The sequence below is a fragment of the Marmota flaviventris genome, chromosome 4, assembly GCF_047511675.1.
Source record: "Marmota flaviventris isolate mMarFla1 chromosome 4, mMarFla1.hap1, whole genome shotgun sequence".
In the NCBI taxonomy this organism is placed as follows: Eukaryota; Metazoa; Chordata; class Mammalia; order Rodentia; family Sciuridae; genus Marmota; species Marmota flaviventris.
The window spans coordinates 11,452,151-11,470,618 of NC_092501.1; the positions used below are offsets into that span (position 1 = coordinate 11,452,151).

Here is an 18,468-nt window from a genome sequence, read left to right on the forward strand (position 1 = left end):
AACATTTATATATTCACTAATGAGGAAACCAGAAAGAAGGCAAACTGGTTCCGGGGTAGGGCAGGAGGGAGGGATGACCAAGGGAAACATGTGGGATTTGGGGGGCGGTTAAACTTTTCTGGGACACTGTAATGGTGGATACACACCACACATTTGTCCAAACGCACAGAACTGTGAGCCCCAGAGAATGAACTACAGCAAACTATGGACTTTAGTTAATAATAATATGCCAATACTGGCTCATCAATTCTAACAAATGAACCACATTAATTAAGGGAAGATGTTAATAATAGGGGAGACAGTGTTGGGGAGGGAGTGGCGTGTGGGAGCTCTCTGTACTTTCTGCCCAGTTTTTCTTTAAATTGGAAACTGCTCTGAAAAAGTCTTCGGATAATAAAAGATAAAGTCTGATGATAATAATTTTAAAAGGACAATCAGAATGAAAGTGTTGTATTAGATTAAAACTGGTTAATGTCCTACAGAGCAACGAAAACCTACGACCTTCAGGGCTATATATTCTCCTGGAGAGATTTATTTTCATCTCTGCCAGACAAGATATAAAGTCATAACATAATCTCAAGAAATTTGAACACTTAGTTAGTAGCAAATGAAAAAGTCAAACAAAGCTACACTGCCTTAGATGATAAAAGCTGGGCAAGGAGGTGGGCACCTGTGGAACCCGCTGTCCCTGATGCTGGTGGGAACGCCATTTGGGAAGAGAGTTTAGTAGTTCCCGATAAAGCCAAGGATGGTACACACTTTCCCGAGGGCCTGCCAATTCTATTCCTAGAAAGAAGGGAAGGCTTACGTCCAAAGATGTTTCCGCAGTGTCACAGCCACTTCACTCATGATACTGACATATTAGTAACAGCTCAAGTAACAACCAGCTGGGTTGAGCAGCAAATTGTGGGCATCACACAGTGGAACACCTCTCAGCAAGAGGCAGAAATGGGCCTCGCATTGTGATACTAAGAAATACACATCGGATCCTCCTCCTGGATGCTGATGAGGGCCCTGGAGGCTTCGGGTCCCAGGTAGGAGCCTTATTTCCTTGTTTCAAGGTTGGCCCTCCTTTGGGAGTGAGTCACTTCAGGGCCATTGGACTCCTGCTCCCATGATTTTCAAGCATTTAGCCACGACAGCAGGTTGGTGTTTCTCAATCTTGCTACCTTTACCTGTAGGGCAACCCAAAAGCCACCTTCAGAAGGGTCTGAGCTTCTTAGAACATTCTCCCCAGGGGCTTCAGTGTCACCACCCTGGTGGGTTTTCATACCATGGAGGGTCCTCATGAAGTTCTCCCAGACACCCTCTCCAGATTCCACCCCCACCCCCAAGCTTGAGGTGAGTAATCAATTGCTGCCCCCAGCATCTCCTAGAGAACAGGCGTCCGCCAGGCAGCTACGAGCAACTCTAGAAGGGAATGTTTTTTAATGCAACTGATAGTAGGCTCTCTGTACCCGCAGATTGAAAATATTTGGGGAAAAAAGTGTACTAAACATATACAGAAGTTGTTCTTTTCTTTTTCCTTAAGTAATACCGTTTAACAACTATTTGCACGGCATTTACATTGTATTAGGTATTATAAAAAATCTAGAGATTATGTAAATCATATGGGAGGGTGTATGTAGGTTATATGCAAATACTATACCCTTTGGTGAGGCTTGGGAGGATTTGGGTATCTGCAGGGGCTCCTGGAACCCCCCTCCCCTATGGGTACTACGTCATGCCCGTCAGTTCCCAGACTCCTCCCTCTGGATTGGCTATTTACATGCTGCTGCTGCTCAGCTTCCATTTCTTCCTCCAGCGCCCATCAGAGACCTAGAGAGCTCTGGGTGGGGAGAGAGGGACTGGACCAGGACCAGGCTGGGGAAGCTGCAGCACCGCTGAGGCCCCATGGCGTCTGTTGTTAGAGACTCTGGCAGGAACCTGGAGATGGAATTTTTTTTTCTCTATTCCTGGCAGGTAAATTGGTCTGCGTGTCCCCTCTCACTGCAGCCCTGTCTCTGGATGGGGACCACCTGAGGATGTATTAGCTTCCACTGAGGCAAACCCCTGAGACAGGGGGTGGGGAGGAAACACTAACTGTTCATGTCATAGTTATAAGGGGAAAATCCAAAGGAGAGCAGAAGGCACTGCTTTGGTGAGGGGATTATTTGGAGCTGAAAGCAATGGAGAAAAAGGTATAAGGATCTCTCACTGCCTTCCCCCTGTGTGCCCGAAACAGGACTCCATTTATAAAGGTGTCTCCCTTCCCTCTCCACCAGGAAGGACAGAAGGTAATCACCGTAGGAGTCCTCATGACGAACTTGCTAACCAGGCCTGACCTAAGCAGTTTTTTTTGCTTGAATCTGCCTCCTCTCAACTTGCCACCCCTGGAGATACAAAGTCCTTTTCCTTTGTCTTGGTGCCTCTCTGACAATGTAGAGTTCCTTGGTTAAGATGCTTTGTCAAGCCAGTGCTAACCACCCCTTCCTGTTGCTCATCTCAGCGTGGCCACGTGCTAATGCACTTCTGGGTCCTGGGCTCTTGCTAATCTGCCTTTTGCAGTCTAATTCACAGTGTCCAGCTGCGAACCTGAGGGCAGACGGGAAAAAGAATTGCTTTTCTCCCCCGGAAGCCCATTAGCAGAAAGCTAAGATAAAAGCTCTCTCTGGAGGCCTGTATGAGCCTTCATTCTAAGGAGGACAGTCTGGAGCTGAAGATCCTCTGCCTCCTCCCAGCCCCATGGAGAAAAGCCCATCAGCTCAGGCTTGGCAGCCCCTGGCTGTCCCAGGAAACTTCCAATTCCTAGACGGCTTGCAGAGCTGCTGCCCTCTGCACTTACTTCCCTATCAATCTTGGCCTTCCAGCTTCCAACTGGTGAGAAAGCAAGTGTCCATTGTAACCACCCAGTGTCGAACACACAGTCATCCTTCATACATCTGGAGTGCTTCCTGTCTGTCAAGCATGAATACGCACCTCATGTGCATCACCTCAACTAACCAGCTCAATCACCTAGTGAGAGCGCGTGTTCTTACTATACCCATTTGCAAATTAGGAAATCGAGGCTTAGGGAAAGGAAACAATTGGCTAATCTCTCCCAGGGACAGAAGCAGAGAAGCTGGGATTCAAACTCAGGCCTCAGGCCTCTGGCGAACTTAATCACTGGAGTTTACTAAGACTCCAACAAAGACATTGTTTTTTCCCCAGAGCAAAGGCAAGGCCTTCGGAGAGACAGCACCGCTCAGATGGGAAATGCCAGGACCTGAGGTTCAAGGGTGCTTTAAAGGTCTGGCCTAACAATGCCACTTACCACCTGATCCTATTTCACATCTGACAATGTGCTTACTTACTGGACAGTGGGCCTGGCACCGGGGAGATGTTTTAAAGAACGCCATCGTCCCTCCTTCACCCCCTAGCCTCACCCCATAAAATAGTAACAACAGAAATGAACAGGGACAAGCCAGAAAGCCTCATTCTGGGGTTGGGCTCATGGCTGAGTGTTGGAAGGGAGCTGTTCCCAGCTTCATTATTCAAGTTTCTGCTAATTTGAAAGAACATTTGTCGCTGGCTTCGGCAGAACCTCATCGGAACAAACGATAGTGCTCAGCAAACATCATAGGTGCCAGATTACTGGAGGCAGAGTGTGTGCCACATGCCTGGCCCTGGCACTGAGGAGAAGCAGGGTAGAGAAGTCCTTGCCTGGATACTTCAGAGCCAGGGGGCAGGTGCAGATTCCTAGGGCCACCTGTGGGGGTCTTAAGGGTAAACTTGGCATGTCTGGAAACTCTCCAGAGTGACCCCAACCCCTCTTCCCCTTCTCTAACCTTGTGTGTACTGTATAAGTATCTAGAAGGAAGGTGATATCAATGGAGAATGATAATAACATTAGCAGCTTCTATTTATTGAGCCCCCTGCCCCAGACTCAGCTCCGCCAACTCCCACCTCTTGGGGAAGAACTATTATTCTTCCCATTTTATAGCAAGCAGCAGAGCCTGGATAGAATTCTGGTCTTTGATAAAGTAAGCCCATGTCCTTGACCCCTACTCTATGGCATCATCTGATGGAGTCAGAAGGTCCAGATGTTTACAACATCCTGGGGCAGCAGGTGCATCTGGGCAGACGTGTCTGTTTGCCGGAGCTGCCATAGCAGAGCACCAGCCTCTGGGAACAGAGTCATTTGACCCTAGCCTTAGCCTGACTTTGGTTCGGGCTCTCTAAGGTCTCTGTCCTCAGCATGTAATCCATGGGCCAGTGGCTTCACCTGGGATCTTGTTAGAAATGCAGCACCCCCCACATGGTCCCAGACCTACGACTCACGGTCTCGTTCATCAGGAGGCCCAGGTGAGGCAGCTGAGCCATCTGCCCTGCCTCTGGTGCTATCTTCTGGAATGGGACTCCAGAGCTGTCTCTAGCCAGCAGAATGGACTTCCTTCCCGTGGTTCCCACCAAGGCATGGAACCAGGAGCCAACCTGCTGTGGCCTGAGGCCTGCTCCTGAGGGCCTGACTTCCCCTCCTCTCCACAGTCTGCAAGATGCAGGCATTTTCCAACCCTCTGAGGGACTCCCCCAGAGGAAGAGCAACTGGCACTTTCTGATTCCCTGAGTGACTACTTCTAGACTGTACTGGAAATGGCCCTCATGGACAAATCCGTGCTGTCTGGAGTGAAGAGGGTGGTGGAGGTGAGAGGTGGGCACCTCCTCCCACCCAGCCCTCCCCACCTGCCTGGACAGAGTGGTGTAAATAGTGAGTGGGCTGAGGGGATCCTAGGTGGGCAGTCCCTGTGGCTGGAGTGTCTCTCTCCAATCCCGTGTGCAGGAGAGGTGCTGGCTTCTGCCCAGGAGGCTGCCTGGGCAGTGGGGGTATCGGAGTGGGAGGAGAAAGTCCCAGGGAAAGGGTGGGGCCCTGTGAGGCTGGGGAAGGTCCTCCCCATCCCTGATGGGGCTCCTACTCCAAGCTCAGAGTCTTTCCTATACCTTTCCATTTTCTCCCCAGACTTGTCCGTATGATCAGTAAATCTTTGGCTGTTGGTTCCTTCTCTGTCCCAGGAAAGGTCCTTTGTATCTATGGCTGCTCCTCCTTCCTACCCCACTGCCCACCAGCCCCACTTTCTGTCCAGTTCCAAAGAGAAGGCCATGGCTGCCCCATGTGAAGGCTGAACAGCCACAAGAGCCCCCACAGCCCGGCAGGCCTACTCTTGCATAGGAGACTCTTCTGGGCAGGTATGAAGGCCAGACTCTCGCCACCCTGTTGGTGCCAAGAGGCTGGGGCCCTTCTGGGCTTGGATACAGAAGCTGGTGGCCTGGTGAGTTCAGATGGCATCCTTAGGCCTGCCCACAGAGGGTGGAGCTGTCAACCTGAGGCGAGGCTGTAGCAGTGGGCCCGGGTACCCTGTGGCAAAGTCCTGCAGATGAAATGGGGTGAGAGCGCGGCCTGAGGAAGGAACCCAGCACTGTTTTCAATGAGGAATTTATTTCTCTTAAAAAAAAAAAACACACACACACACAACAACAACAACAACAGTGGTTGGATATAGACACAGCAGCACTGTGACATGTGACGGAACATGAAAGTTTCAGAGCAGCAGAACAGAAGCAGTTATCCTCAGGAATGACCTCTAAAACAGAGCCATTTTCACCCAACACAATAAAATCTCCGGAAAAAAAAATACCTTTAGAGACTAGAATGATTATTATTATTTTAACAATGCCAATAGCCATGAAGCTCTTCTAATTGAGAACATTTATTTTTGGCCTAATACAAAAACAACTTCTAAATTGACTGGGGAAAGACAGCAAGGTTCTTCTTATTTGGGGGGAGTGTCTTTCTTCCCTCCGAGGAAGAGCTAGCTTTTCACATGTTTTAAATCATTCGTCTGGCACAAGCCTTTAAGTTTAGGCCAGAGGAGCGCCCCGTCCCCCATGCCCCTGCAGGGTTCAGCCTGAGCTTCAATAGCTAAGTGGCTGCTTGTGCAAACAGGTGCAGAAGTTGCCTTGGGGGGTGAGGCTTCCCAATTGGGGTCCGCTGTGACCTGGAAGAAGTGAGCTCTCTGCTGTCCACGAACTCACACAGCTGTGTGGCTTCCCAATGCACAGGATTTCGTACTCACGATCTTTCCATAGCAAAGGCTTAGAAGTTAGAGGGTTCATTCCCAGGGCATCAGTTCTGAAGACAGGAGACAACCCGAAGAGGTTGCCCTTAGTAGGGTATAAGTATTCAGCCAGAAGGCCAGCACACAGAAACCCGTGAATGCCAACTCAGACTGGCATTCCTTCTTCCTCTAAGGAGACTTCCAGTGGTCCAAGAAGCCACTATTCCCATTGGCAAGGCTTGGGAAGGAGGCTGTGGTGCCTTCTCTGCACTGTCAGCAGCTCAGCAAGAAATTGGTGGGAAGGTAGAACTGATGACTTGAGGCTTAGGAAAAGAGAGGATGTGGAAGAAAAAGATGGATTCAACAGTGAAGCCGGGTTCCTTGGAGAGGCATAGAAACTTCCTGGCCTCAGCATCCTCTGGAGGCTGCCTGGGCTCCAGGACAGGCATCCACCTCTCACTTGTGCTTCCAGATGCAAAGGGGTGTTCATGTGCATTTCCCCAGAACTCACACCAACATCCTCCTGGGGGGAGGTCTACCTGTCAGATGTGCATATCACAGGGTTCCACTCCTCTGAGATGGTGATGCATTTCAGCAGAGTAGCAAGGCCCTGCAGCTGCTGCAGACACGCAACACTCAGCCACAGGGCAAGCGAGCAGCCCTGGAGCCCCGCAGTTCAGAGGCAAGAACTAGCAGATGTGGGATGGATGGCACCCTCTGCAAAGGCGGGAATTGGGCCTTGTTGAAATTTTGCATAACATTCTGGGAGCCCCACACCTAAAAGCTTGACAAACACTCATCAGTGAGGGTGATCATGGCTAAGACTGCCCTGTCCACTGGGGACAGCAGCCTGCCTCCTGAACAGTGGAAGCAGAGATGCTTCTGTGAGACCCTGTGGCTCATCCCAAAGGCACAAAGTCAGTGAATATCTGGTGAGAAAAATGTTACACTTGGAGCAAGAAAAGGCTCTTTTGCGAAGAGCTCAAATGCACGAGAGAATTACATCCAGCCACCATCCAACCCGCCATCTCCCGACAGGCAATGGGAAGGAGGGCTCGTTTGGTTTTAATTTAAAAATATCTTTTAAAAATGCAGCTGTAGTGCTGGGCACACTAGTGAGTGCCCTTAATTCCAGGGCTTGGCAGGCTGAGGCAGGAGAATGGCAAGTTCGAAGCCAGCCTGGGTAACTTAGTGAGACCCTCTCTGAAAATAAAATAAAAGGGGCTGGGGATGTAGCTCAGTGGTAGAGCACCCCTGGGTTCAATCCCAGTACCCACCTCCCCCCAAAAAAAGTATAAAAATCAAGACTGGAAGAGGAGCCAGGCAGGGAAGGAACAGGGACTGGGCCTCCTTGGGGAGAGGGGCTGGGTTCAGGCACTGTTCTCAAGATCTGCTCTGTTGTTAAGAAGACATGGATGACAGGCCAAAAGGAACAGGAGGACTGAACAGCCCTCATGACTGCCCCCACCTCTCCTGGCACTTGCAGGGTCAGGTGACGACCAGGAAGGAAGACAAGTGGTCCTGAGTCAGTGCCAAGTCCCGTGTGTCGGGACCGCTGGCACTTCTACGATGCGGAACCCTGGTAGCCAGGCATGGCTTCTTTCCCCTCCCTGGGGTTCTCTGCTGCATATGGACAGAGCCTTGGCTTTGAGGCATGAAGAGCCATCAGCACTGAGCCGTCTGGCAGGGGTAGAGTGGCTGTGAATGGGGCGAAAGGAAGGAACCTTCTAGGCAGGAGGCTGGGTGGTGGCTTGGGCTGGTGACTGACCCAGGAGGATGATGGGCCTTTTCCTTAAGGAGCATCTGCAAGAGCTTGAGGATCTTGAAAAACTGACCCGAGAGCACCCCCCTCCTGGCAGAACCCGAATGCAGCTGTTTGTGTTTGCTTTACTTGGCGCGGCCTCCTGGGCTGCTCTGGAAGATAATACTGTACGGTAGGGTGTTTGAGAGGAGTCCGGCTATTTATTTTCTCCATTTGTTTCTAAAATGACCAAAGCCCAGACCCTTTTCTAGCAGCATGTCTGGGGATTCCCACTGAGGTTTGCTGGGAGAGCTTGGAAATGGGGCCGCAAGGCTGACCTACCCATAATGCTCCTCCTTACGTGTTCAAGTCCCAAAGCTGCTGGCTCACTTGTTAGGGACAGTCACATTGGTGACTGGTAGGCTAGGGTGCTGGTTCTCATACTCCAGGATCATCAGAATAACCTGGTGAGCCTTTAGAAGATGCAGATTCCTGGGTCCCACTCCAAGGTCCCCAGGGGCAAAGCCTGGGAATCTGCATTTTAACAGAAGGCACCACTGAGGCAGGCAGCGTCCACCCCCCACCCCTTGTGAGACACCCTGGCAGCTGCTGGTGGCTGACCAGTTCTGAGGCAGAATGGAAAGCAGGACTAGGCCAGGCAGGGGAGCAGTAAGCCAGCCACTCGCCCTGTCCTGGAGGGGAGCTGAGGGCAGATCTGCTCTTTGTCACCTTGTGAGGTAGCAGGGCATGACCAGCAGCTCCCCAGGCTGGACAGCCAGGCTACAAGGGGCCAGGGATGCTTTCAGAGGCCCCTGGTCTGGAAAGCCCCTGCGCCTCCAGGGTCTACTTGTGCCTGAAACTGAGATGCCTGCTTAGACTTTGCTTCGACCCCAGCTCTCCTGCGGGAAGTGACAGTGAGATTGTCTTGAGTTTTTTTGGTGGCCCAGTCTGTCCTTGGACATGCCATTTGCCTGGAGAGACAACCTCATCCATGCCACAATGGTTAATTTGTGGGGGCCTGGTGAAGGTGCCCAGACTCAAGACTTGGTAGACACTTCAGGAATGTTCTGAGCCCTGGGTGAGCTTCCCTCCCCTCTGCAGACACAAAGGCTGAGAATGACCCACTGGATCTCACCTCCTGATGTTCCCATTGTCCTGAGGGTTTGGAACACTCGAGATTCCATGCCTAGTCCTTCCTGTTATTATGCTTCTCTTAGAAATACTATATGACAGAAATCCCCAAACACAGCACAAACCTCTTGGAAACTACTGGCTTTAGCAGCTGGGACCTTGCAGAAAGAGGCCCAGAGCCCACTGGGCTGTATGCAATCTTCTGTGCAGAGTGGCCACCCTGCAGAAGGAAGAGGGGGCAGTAGGGAGGCAGCAATGGCAGCTGTGCCCCTGTAGGGCTGGCTGCACAGTCCCAGAGAGGACATTCTCAGGGGAATTCCAAGTGGGTCTTGAGCACTTAGTTCAGATCATAACAAGCCAACAGAAGTATGACGCCACCGTGAGGAAAGGTTAGAGATGGATGTAGGTAAATGCAACCAACCCTTTAAAGGTGAAAGGTGAAACATTTTCTACATTTAATAAAAACATTTTCTCATCTGAGTCTCTGGAAGTCTGGAGTCACATTTTTTTTTTGGTAACCCCCCCCTTCTAAAATGTCTTAAAACACATGGCTTAATAGTGGCTGCACAGAAAAATCTACACCTCAAAGTCTGGACTTTCATTTAAATACAAATATACAAAATGTAAACTGAGACAATAGAGAAATTTACAAAACTTTTCTTTAAAAATAATAAAGACAAAAATTCAGTTCTAGTTAGGACGCCTATTAAAATACGTGCAAGTTGCCGTATCCCATTGGGTTTCTATTGCAATGTTCAACGAGGGCAAATCCAATCCACCCCAGCTTGGGGCCGCCTTAAAAAAAAACAGACCTGAGTGGAAATTTCTTTGAGAAACCTCGAGGTTCGTTGAGGAGGTGGACGGTCCCCTTCCCTGGCTCCTGGGGGTTCCCCTGGCCTCCTAGCCAGAGTGGAAGCCCCACTGGCCACAAGTTCTGCTTCCAAGTAGAAGGGTCTGGGCTGGTTCCACTGTGGACTTCAAGGCCAAGGCCAAAACTAGCTGCTTCCAGTGGAGTTTGAACTGACGTGGTTTGAATTGATGTGGTGGTTATAACTGGTCTTGGAATTGGAGGAACTCTTGGAATTGTTCTGATGCTGGGGGAGAGGGGGAGAGAGAGCATGTGTCAGTCCTCCCTGAAGTCAAACTCTGGCGCTGACACATCTGTGGGGCTCTGGAAGAGGGGACAGGGTTTGCAGGGGCTGCTCCAACCCAGTTCTCTTGCTTTCTGTGGCCTTTTGCATTCTCCCCTGCAGACCTGGGGCCAGAGGCCAACCTTGAGGCTGCCTGGGAAGAACCTTGGAATTAAGGGAACCCTGACTCAGGAGGAGGAAGGGCCCCTCCTGTGACATCTGTGTTGGCTAAGCCTGCAGACCTGGAATTTGACTGCTTGGGTTGGGATCTGACCACCTCTTAGTTGACCTCCTGCGGTTTCTTTAATCCCTTGGTTTCCTGGTCTGCAATGAGGAATGAGGGTTTCGTGGAGTTGTTGGAAGAATGGACTGAGGCCATGTATGCAAAGGCTCCAGGAAGTGCCTGGCCCCCAAGATGCTGGGCTGCTCATCATCAGCTTGGCACCTCCCGGCAGCCCTATGGGTGCTGGGCCCCTCAAGTGGCAGGGTAGAGAGGGAGAGATGAGGAGCATCGGCCTCACAGGTGCCAGAGCTGGGCACTGTGCTGGGGCTGCCATCCCCCTCCTCCACCCGACTCCGTCCTCTGCAACTCCTGGCAGCAGGCACGTTGAGTTTTTAGGTGGTCAAACTGAGGCTGGGAGAGGTTCAAAAAGCTGCTACCCAACGAATAAATGCCAGGGCAGCATTCTAACAGGAGCCCCGAGAGTCCACAGCGACTGCTTTCGAGACTGAGGAAACTCCTGGGAGCTCAGCTGCATGGGTGAGGGGAGAGGTCACTTCTTTCTGGAACTTTGGTTCCGATTGATGGAACAACTTAAAAGTCATATTTTTATGTTATGCAAACATAAGTGTATTACAGAATGGGATGTCAACCTTACGTGGTAAGCTCGGGGCCTCAGCCTGTGTATGTTCCCTCTCCTGCTCTCCTCCAGCTCCTTCCCCGGGGCTCACCAGATGTGTCAGCTTGGGCAAGTTCTTTAATCTCTCAGCCTCAGTGCTCTACTCTGTGAAATGGGGTCAAGCCTGGGCTCATAGTTCACTAGGATGCCCGAGAGCTGCGAGGCATCCCACACGCTTATGCTCAGCCTGGCGCACAGGAGGTGCCCCAGACGTGGTGCTGAAATGAGCAGTCTGAGGTTTGGTGGATACTAATGGGAGAAGCCCTGGGAAAGGGCCCAGCCCAGTGGCCTGGTCCACAGTGGAGCTCCCCAAAAGCCACCCTCACCCCTGCAATCAAAGCAGGGGGGCGGGGGTAGATTCTGGGACAGGAGGCTAGAACTCCACCTGCCTCTTCTTTATCCTCCTGAGGAGGAGGAGGGAGAGGAGGGGAGAAGCCAGACTGGGGGAGACTCCCGGGATGAGCATCTTCTTGAAGGGCCAGGCCAAGAAGGGGCACTCTTTGGTTGCCACTGGGGTCACAGGGTGTGGGCCCCAGGCTCTCACTCGTCTGGTCTGCCTCCCCGCTGCGGCATTTCTCCATTTGGTCTATGCCAACCCTTACTCCAGGGACTGGCTGTGAGGGGCGAATGTTTCCCCCCAGGATGGGTCTCCTCTGGCTGCCAGCTGCAGGGGACCCATTCAGTGATGAAGGGGGGTCTGCCCCAGGATCCCTGAGGTTCTGCAGGGATCACCCCAACGCCAGTCTCCCTGTCCTTTCTCTGTTCATCTTCATCTACACAGTTGAGTCCTACCCGGGCCACATGGGGCAGTGGCTCTCAACCTGGGGTGATTTTGTCCCCCAAGGGACACTTGGCAATGTCTGCAGATATTTTCTGCTGTCACAGCTCGGGGAAAGAGGTGCTGCTGCATCTCACGGCAGAGGCCAGGGCTGCTGCTTGCTGTCCCTCGGTGGACAGCACAGCCCGCAACAAGGAAGCAGCCCCAAATGCCGAGTGTGGAGGGAAAGACCCCGACATCAGGTAGACTTGGGATGCCCACCCCTTCTGCCCTGGGGTCCCTTCTGCAGCTCTGGTCTTGCTGCTTTACACAGACGTGGGCCGGGGTCCGCACTGAGGCCGGGTGGGCAGCCGGATCTCACCTGACGCCGGAAGAGCCTCTGGAGCAGGCCTTTCTTTGGTGGTTCTGGAGGCTGACTTCTGTTTAGGTCTGGTGACAGGGTACCGTCGGGTCCAAACACATTCAGCTCCTTAAAGCATTCTGTTTCTATCATCTGGAGAGGCCAGCAGGGACATGGCCTGTCACCCGGGCCTCATCTTCCCTGACCCGCCTGCCCTCTACCTCCTGGACCCAGATGAGGCTCCCCTGTGGCTCGCCCAGGGATGGGTGCAGCCCCCGTCTGCCCTTGTTCGGACTCCAGTGAGAACAGGAGCTTGCTCCTCTTCTTCCACCAAACCCATCTCCCAGTCGCCTCTCTGTCCTGCCTCTGCGACTGCTGTTTTCGTCTTCCCTCCCAGCCAGACCTCTCGGGGAGGCCCGTGCTCCTGCCTCTGTTTGCTTGCAGCCCATCTGGCTGGCTTCTGAACCCCACCCTGCACCACGGCCCTGGCCCAAGCTCCAGGGACTGTCCCTGGGGCACACCCAGCAGCCACATTTCTGTCCCTGTCTCACCCTGCTCTCAGCAGTGTCCTGACCGCTGACCACCCCTCCCTCCCAGAACGAAGCCACTGTCCCACTCTGCCTACCTCATTTTGCCACGGGATGGACACGGAGCCTGTGGAGAACTTGGAGTAGAAGTCATCGTCCGTGTGGTCCAGGTTGACGCCCTTCACGGTGGAGAACTGCTCGATGTCCAGCACGTCCTTACAGTACACGGCCCGCGGCTGAGGAGGCAGAGGGCTCGCTGCACATGCGCCCTGCTTGTGGCTTACGAGTCCCTGAGCCAGGCCTTGGGGTTTTGATGGGGAGCAGGGGGGCTTCTTCCTGGGGCTCCCCCAAACCTGCCCTGCTGTCTCTGAGCCACCAAGGGGACCCAGCCAAAATGAAACAACAGCTGGGTGTCTAGCTGCTCTGTGCAGGGCTCCTTCCTGCCATTGCTTCCTGACACATGCCAGAGTTCACCCCTAGATCTAGGCTGGGCTGAATGGGGAGGGGGCACCGCCTGTCTCTATGCTCATGGTCCTTGGCACCTCTGGCCTCCCCACACTCCCTTAGCCATGTCAGTTATCCTGAAGATCACAGCATTGGGAAGGTGGCAGCGTTTCCAGTGTCACCTCTGTTGGATGAGAGCTTGCACTGGACAGTTTGGGGCCTCTGGTCCACTGCTCCATGGAAAGAACGAGTGCTGGGGACTCGGGACCAGAGCAAGGGCCTATGTGGGAGTTTGCCTCCCTCAGGTGACCAAGTTGCAGATGAAGGATGTCCTGGGGGTGACTGGCACAGCTCTGGCAGGAATAGCTCCCAGCCCCTTCTCATGTTAAGGGGCAGTGAGGGCTATGGGTTAGCATCCAGACCTGGTGGCCAGGCAGACCTGGGCCATACTCCCAGCTGCAGTGCTTAAAAACTTTGGAGAAGTCACATATGCCCTCAGTTTATTCATCTGCAAATAGGGGGACAACAGAAGCCCAGGGCCATCGAGCTTCTGGGAATGCTTAAGTGCCTAGCACCGTGAGTGTGCGCTGCTGTGATCATGACAGCTTGGTTTTTAACCTCACCCGCCCGTCAAACAAGAGCAGAGGGCCTGCTCCACGCCAGGGCTCCTAGAAACGAATCTGGCTGGACTCATCGGTTACTGGAGGTGGCTTCCCAGGGCTCTAGGAACCTGGGTGTGGAGACGGGGGCTTTATAGATGACTGCAGGGGGTGGGTGCAGAATGCCCCCCAGACCTGGCAATGTGCCTGTAGCTGGAGGGCAGAAACAGGCTCCCCAGGTCTGCCGAGGGCCCAGCACAGACACTGGCTAATTCGAAGGTCATGAATCGGCATTGGCATGCGGGCTTGGCGTGGGCAGCAATCACTCAGAGGGCTCTAGACTGATCTCAGGACTGGGTACTTTCTGGGGCCTCCAGTCCTAACTGCTGCTCAAGGAATAAGTAGGAGGCTTGGAGGCCACTCAGTCCCCAGTGCAGCAAATCGCTGGGCCGAACTGTGAGTGGGCAGCGATGGGGTGGGGGGCGTCCAGCTTCACAGCTGTGATTTGCCTCCTCTACTTCCAAGGCCAAGGGTGTGTGCCACCGTGGAACATGGCGTATCATGTGCAGGGCCCAGTGTGCATGAAGCACAGGGTCCTGTGCTCAAAATGTATTCAGAATTTCAAGACGGCAACAGCGGAGCTTTGAGCCAAGTGGGCCAGTGTGACTGCTTGTGTCCAGCCCCCGAAGCTGGCCCTGGGAGACATGGAGATGGACATTTTTCAAAAAGTGTATTTTTAAAAAATCTGTTCTGGCATAGAAATTTACCTAACTTGCCAAAATTTACCATCTCATGGCTATGACTTCTTGGAGAAGTCTCCTTTTGGAATACGTTTATAAAAAAGTCAAGTGAAGTGAAAAAGATAGAGTCAGCAATGGCCCTGAGGGTTATGAATGTGGCCGCAGTCTGAAGGTGGTGTAGGAAGAAGAAGGAAAGGCAGCTGGGGTGGAGGACAGGCCAGCCCTAGGGACAAAGTCCCCAGCTCACAGGGATCTGTAACTTCTGCTCACCTCCCAATTGGCTGGTAGGCCTGGGGCCTTGGCTGCCCAGAGCAGGGGCCATGGACCACAGGGTCCACAGGGTGCTGTGGACCTGGGGAGGGATGGACACATCCAATGGGTGATCTCATCTCTACATGACAACCTGAGGTGCTCTGCAACCCGGCAGGAAGGGTCACAGTCAGGGGGAACAACCACCCCTGTTTGCTCAGGACACAGGACTTTCAGTGCTAAAACCAAGACAGTTCTGGGCAAACCTGGATGACTGGTCACCCTGATTATCAGAGACGCCACCTTCCACCAGCTGGAAGGCTCTTCTGGCACTGCCTGGCCAGCTCCATGCAAAAGCCTTCACGACACCATCTCCTCCTCCCAGGTCCCGTTCTCTGCTCTCACTACTCCATTCCCACTTTCACTTAGGGGGTGCTTGCTGACACGTTTCCTCTCAGACGGAGAGTGCCCAGAGAGAAATAACCCAGTGTTCTGTTCACCATGGGTCCCCCAGGGTCTGGCACAAGGCCTGGAGCATGCCGGGAGGTTGTTATGTCTGATCTCATCCCATCACCATAGCAACAACCTGGGGTGGGGGATGGTTCCAAACCTTGGCCCCAGACCCAGCCTGGGTGTCCACCTCTCCTGCAACTTGGGACATTAACCCAATAACACAACTGTCATGTCCTTGCAACCACTCTGAGTGGTTTCCAGGGATACTGAGTTGCAGCTGTGCCCAGAGACCTCAGTGTTAAAAACTATAAGCCACAAACTCCTGGCTGGTGGCCTTTCCTATAGCACAGTCACTCTAAACCCCAGCTGCATGTTAGAATCACCTGAAGAGGTTTTGAAAACCCTCAGGCCCAGGCCTGGTCCCAGATTCCTTGAGGACCAGGTCTAAGATCAGCGTTTGTCATGTCCCCCGCCCCAGATGGACAATCAGGATTGAGAGCTATAACTGGGACTCTCTCCACCACCTGCTGACGCTAGCTAGGCTGGGCTGTTTGTAGCACTCAGTGTGACTTTTACTCTACATGCTCAATGGCTCCCTTCTTCCTCCATAACTGGCCAGATGGGGTCAGCGGTGGCTGCCCCGGCCACTGTTTAACACCCAGCTGGGCCCTGTTTCTCAAACCTGCTGCTGCCCTCCTGCCCTGCCCAGATGACCAAGGCATCCCCATCTACAGGGAATGCTGGAGTTCCAAGGCTGGCCCCACCTTCCTCTGCACAGGGTGGTGCTGGGGCAGGGGGATGGATGGCAAGGCTCTGATTTGTTGCCGATGGCAGTGGTGCAAATATTCTCACCCCTCTACTACAAGTGGCCAACCTGAAGTGGCTGAGCACTGAGTTGGGAAGAGGGTGTATACTCAGCTCTCACAGGATGCAGGAAGCCAGCCCACTGTCTCAGGGTCCCAGGTGTAGCCTCCATTCCCCACCTGGGATGTTGTCCCAGTCTCTGAGGACCGAAAAGGAACAGAGGCGGCAGCAGATCTTTCGGACTTTCGACCTCTTGATTCGACAGAGTTCAGGCCCTGGAGCGGCAGCCTTAGCCTGTTCTGCCCCTGCCAGGGCCAGGTCCCTCGAGCCTCTAGCCCAGCTGAGCGTGAGCCTGGGCTTCAGGGACTGGATCAGGCCTATTTAACTGAAGTGCTGCCTCACACCCTGACTTAGGACCTCACGAAGGAGGTGGGCCTCCTTGTAATTTGAGCTGGCCATGCCTGGCCCAGAACCTGGCATAAACAGTAGGTGCTCAGTGCATGCTAGCCTACCATGCTCTTGAAAACCCTCTCCATTCAGTTCATTTTACCGTTAGCCGTCCCTGGCAGTTTGGAGGAGAGGCGACATTGGCCTCACTAGGGGAGGAAACTAAAGCTTAGGAGGGATTTATCCAGGTCCCTCAGTCCAAGTACCCAAGTCTTTGGATGATCAGTGTGGGGCTCCCAGGCCCATACCCCATCTGAATCACCTGGCATGAAGTTCATTTGCAGCATTGGCAGAAAGTAGCCAGAGGGAAGGGACATGGTCCCCACGAGGACAGCAGCATGACCCATGCTCTGCCAACATGGAGGCAGTGAAAGAGAATGGCCCTGGGCACGGGCCTGCTGGGTAGCAGGCCTTGGATCTTCTGGGGGCTGGGGAGGCTACTCACATCTGGAATGAAGGGAGGGTCCAACATCCCGGCCTCCAAGCGCTTGAAGTTCATGTTCCTGAAGAACGGGTGCCTCTTGACCTCGGCCGCACCCTCCTCCTGGCAGCCCAGCCTCTGCTTGGCGTCTTTGGTGAGCAGCTGTGACAAATGACCATGAGGCATGCGGTTGGGCCTCTCCTCGTGCCAGAGGCCAGAGGGCAGAGGAGTGGAGGGACGTCTGTGGTCACTGTCACACTCTCTCTCCCACCTATATCTCTGAGCCCTCCCAGGTGTTCCGACCCCAGCGCTGGCCTCCTGAGGCTCACAGATAAAAGGGGATGTGTTCCCCAAACAGAAGAGCCAAACGTGGCAGCAGGGCAAGCACCAGGTGACATCCTGGTAAGGATTAAGCACTTTTAGGCCCTATAGGTGTCACTCTGTTCCTCTGACTACCGGGCTGGTGGCTCAGGCCTGTTACCCACACCTTGGCTTCTCTCCTCTATGTGTAAGGGAGTGGGATTTGCTCTACATGTTCCAAGAAAGGCAAGGCTCCCCGTGTAGCGGCTGGATGTGCTGCCGCAGCCCCCAAAGCTTGCAGGGCTGGCCAGACTGGTGGCATAAACCAGATCACTAAAGGTGAGGGGTGGACTGGAGTTGGGGGCAAGCCTGACAGGCTGCACATCGGCTTCTGTCAGGCAGGAATGTCAGCCAGGGCCCAGGGCTTCTGCTTCTTTTTCAAGAGGTGCCAGAAACTCAGGTTTTTATGTGAATTCTCCTTGCTTTTAAATCTTGGCAATTAATCCACTATTCAATTCTTTCTAAAACATTCCATCCAGGCTGAACAAAACACCCTCCTACATGCTGCCAGTCTGCAACACGATCTCAGGTGTACATCAGAGGGGGAGAGGGTGTGAGCTGGGGTGGGCGGGGCAGGCAGAGAGCAGGCCTCCTGGAGGGCAGGAGGGAGGGCAGGAAAGGTCCAGGGCTGGAACTCAGCAGGGGCCTAAGAAGGTGGACACTGAGGTCTGGGCCTAGGGTCTGGACCCAAGGGACAGAACAACAAGATGCATTAACTTCTGGACCTCAGGGGTCAGGGCTGCCAGGTCCTGTGGCTGCCAAAATGGAATGGGGAAGGCCTGGGGCCTGAGACCCGCTCCCTTGCTGCTTGTGGAGCAGCCATCTTAGGCAGGAAGGTTGGAGCTGTCTGAGCCCAGGAGCCGCCCCATGGACTCAGGCCTCCAGGGTCTCCCTGCAAGTGAAGCCCTGTGGTACCTTGAGCCAGTTGGAGAACACAGGCCTCAGAGGCAGCAGTTAAGGGTGAGGAGGAGGCTGAAGACAAGAGTCCTAAGATCCCAGGAGAGAAGACAAGGCCAGAGTCCTCTGGCGGTTCTTCCATGGGAGAGTCACTTTGTACCCCCAGGCCTGGTTCATTGGAGCAGTCAGCTCAGCCACAGCCAACTACTTTCTCTCGAGGCCACAAGGGGGCAGCAGAGAGACATCTGTCTTGCTGGTTGCTGGAGGAGATCCCAGCCCACAGCTAGAGAGGATGTTTGAGGGTGCAGGGGTGGGAGTAGGGGTCCACTCTGCCTCCTATCCTTTAGCATGCACCATGTCTTTGTTGATGAAAACTTCATTCTCTGAATCGATGATCCTGACCTGCGACATTCAATGACGCTCTGACCACAGCTGTC

General features: G+C 53.4%; 1 protein-coding gene across 3 annotated transcripts in view; it reads right to left on the minus strand.

Moving 5' to 3' along the window:
• Window positions 1-9,366: 9,366 nt before the first annotated feature.
• The window catches only part of Grk5 (G protein-coupled receptor kinase 5), a 189,921-nt gene continuing 180,819 nt past the window's right edge, over window positions 9,367-18,468 (minus strand). For all 3 annotated transcript variants that reach the window (XM_027929952.2, XM_071610860.1, XM_071610859.1), the window contains 4 exons: window positions 16,799-16,936; window positions 12,716-12,853; window positions 12,112-12,243; window positions 9,367-10,037 (listed from right to left, as the gene is read on the minus strand). In XM_027929952.2, the coding sequence (XP_027785753.1) occupies window positions 9,939-10,037; window positions 12,112-12,243; window positions 12,716-12,853; window positions 16,799-16,936 (507 nt within the window). In that variant the 3' untranslated portion in view covers window positions 9,367-9,938. The remainder of the gene's footprint in view (window positions 10,038-12,111; window positions 12,244-12,715; window positions 12,854-16,798; window positions 16,937-18,468) is intronic.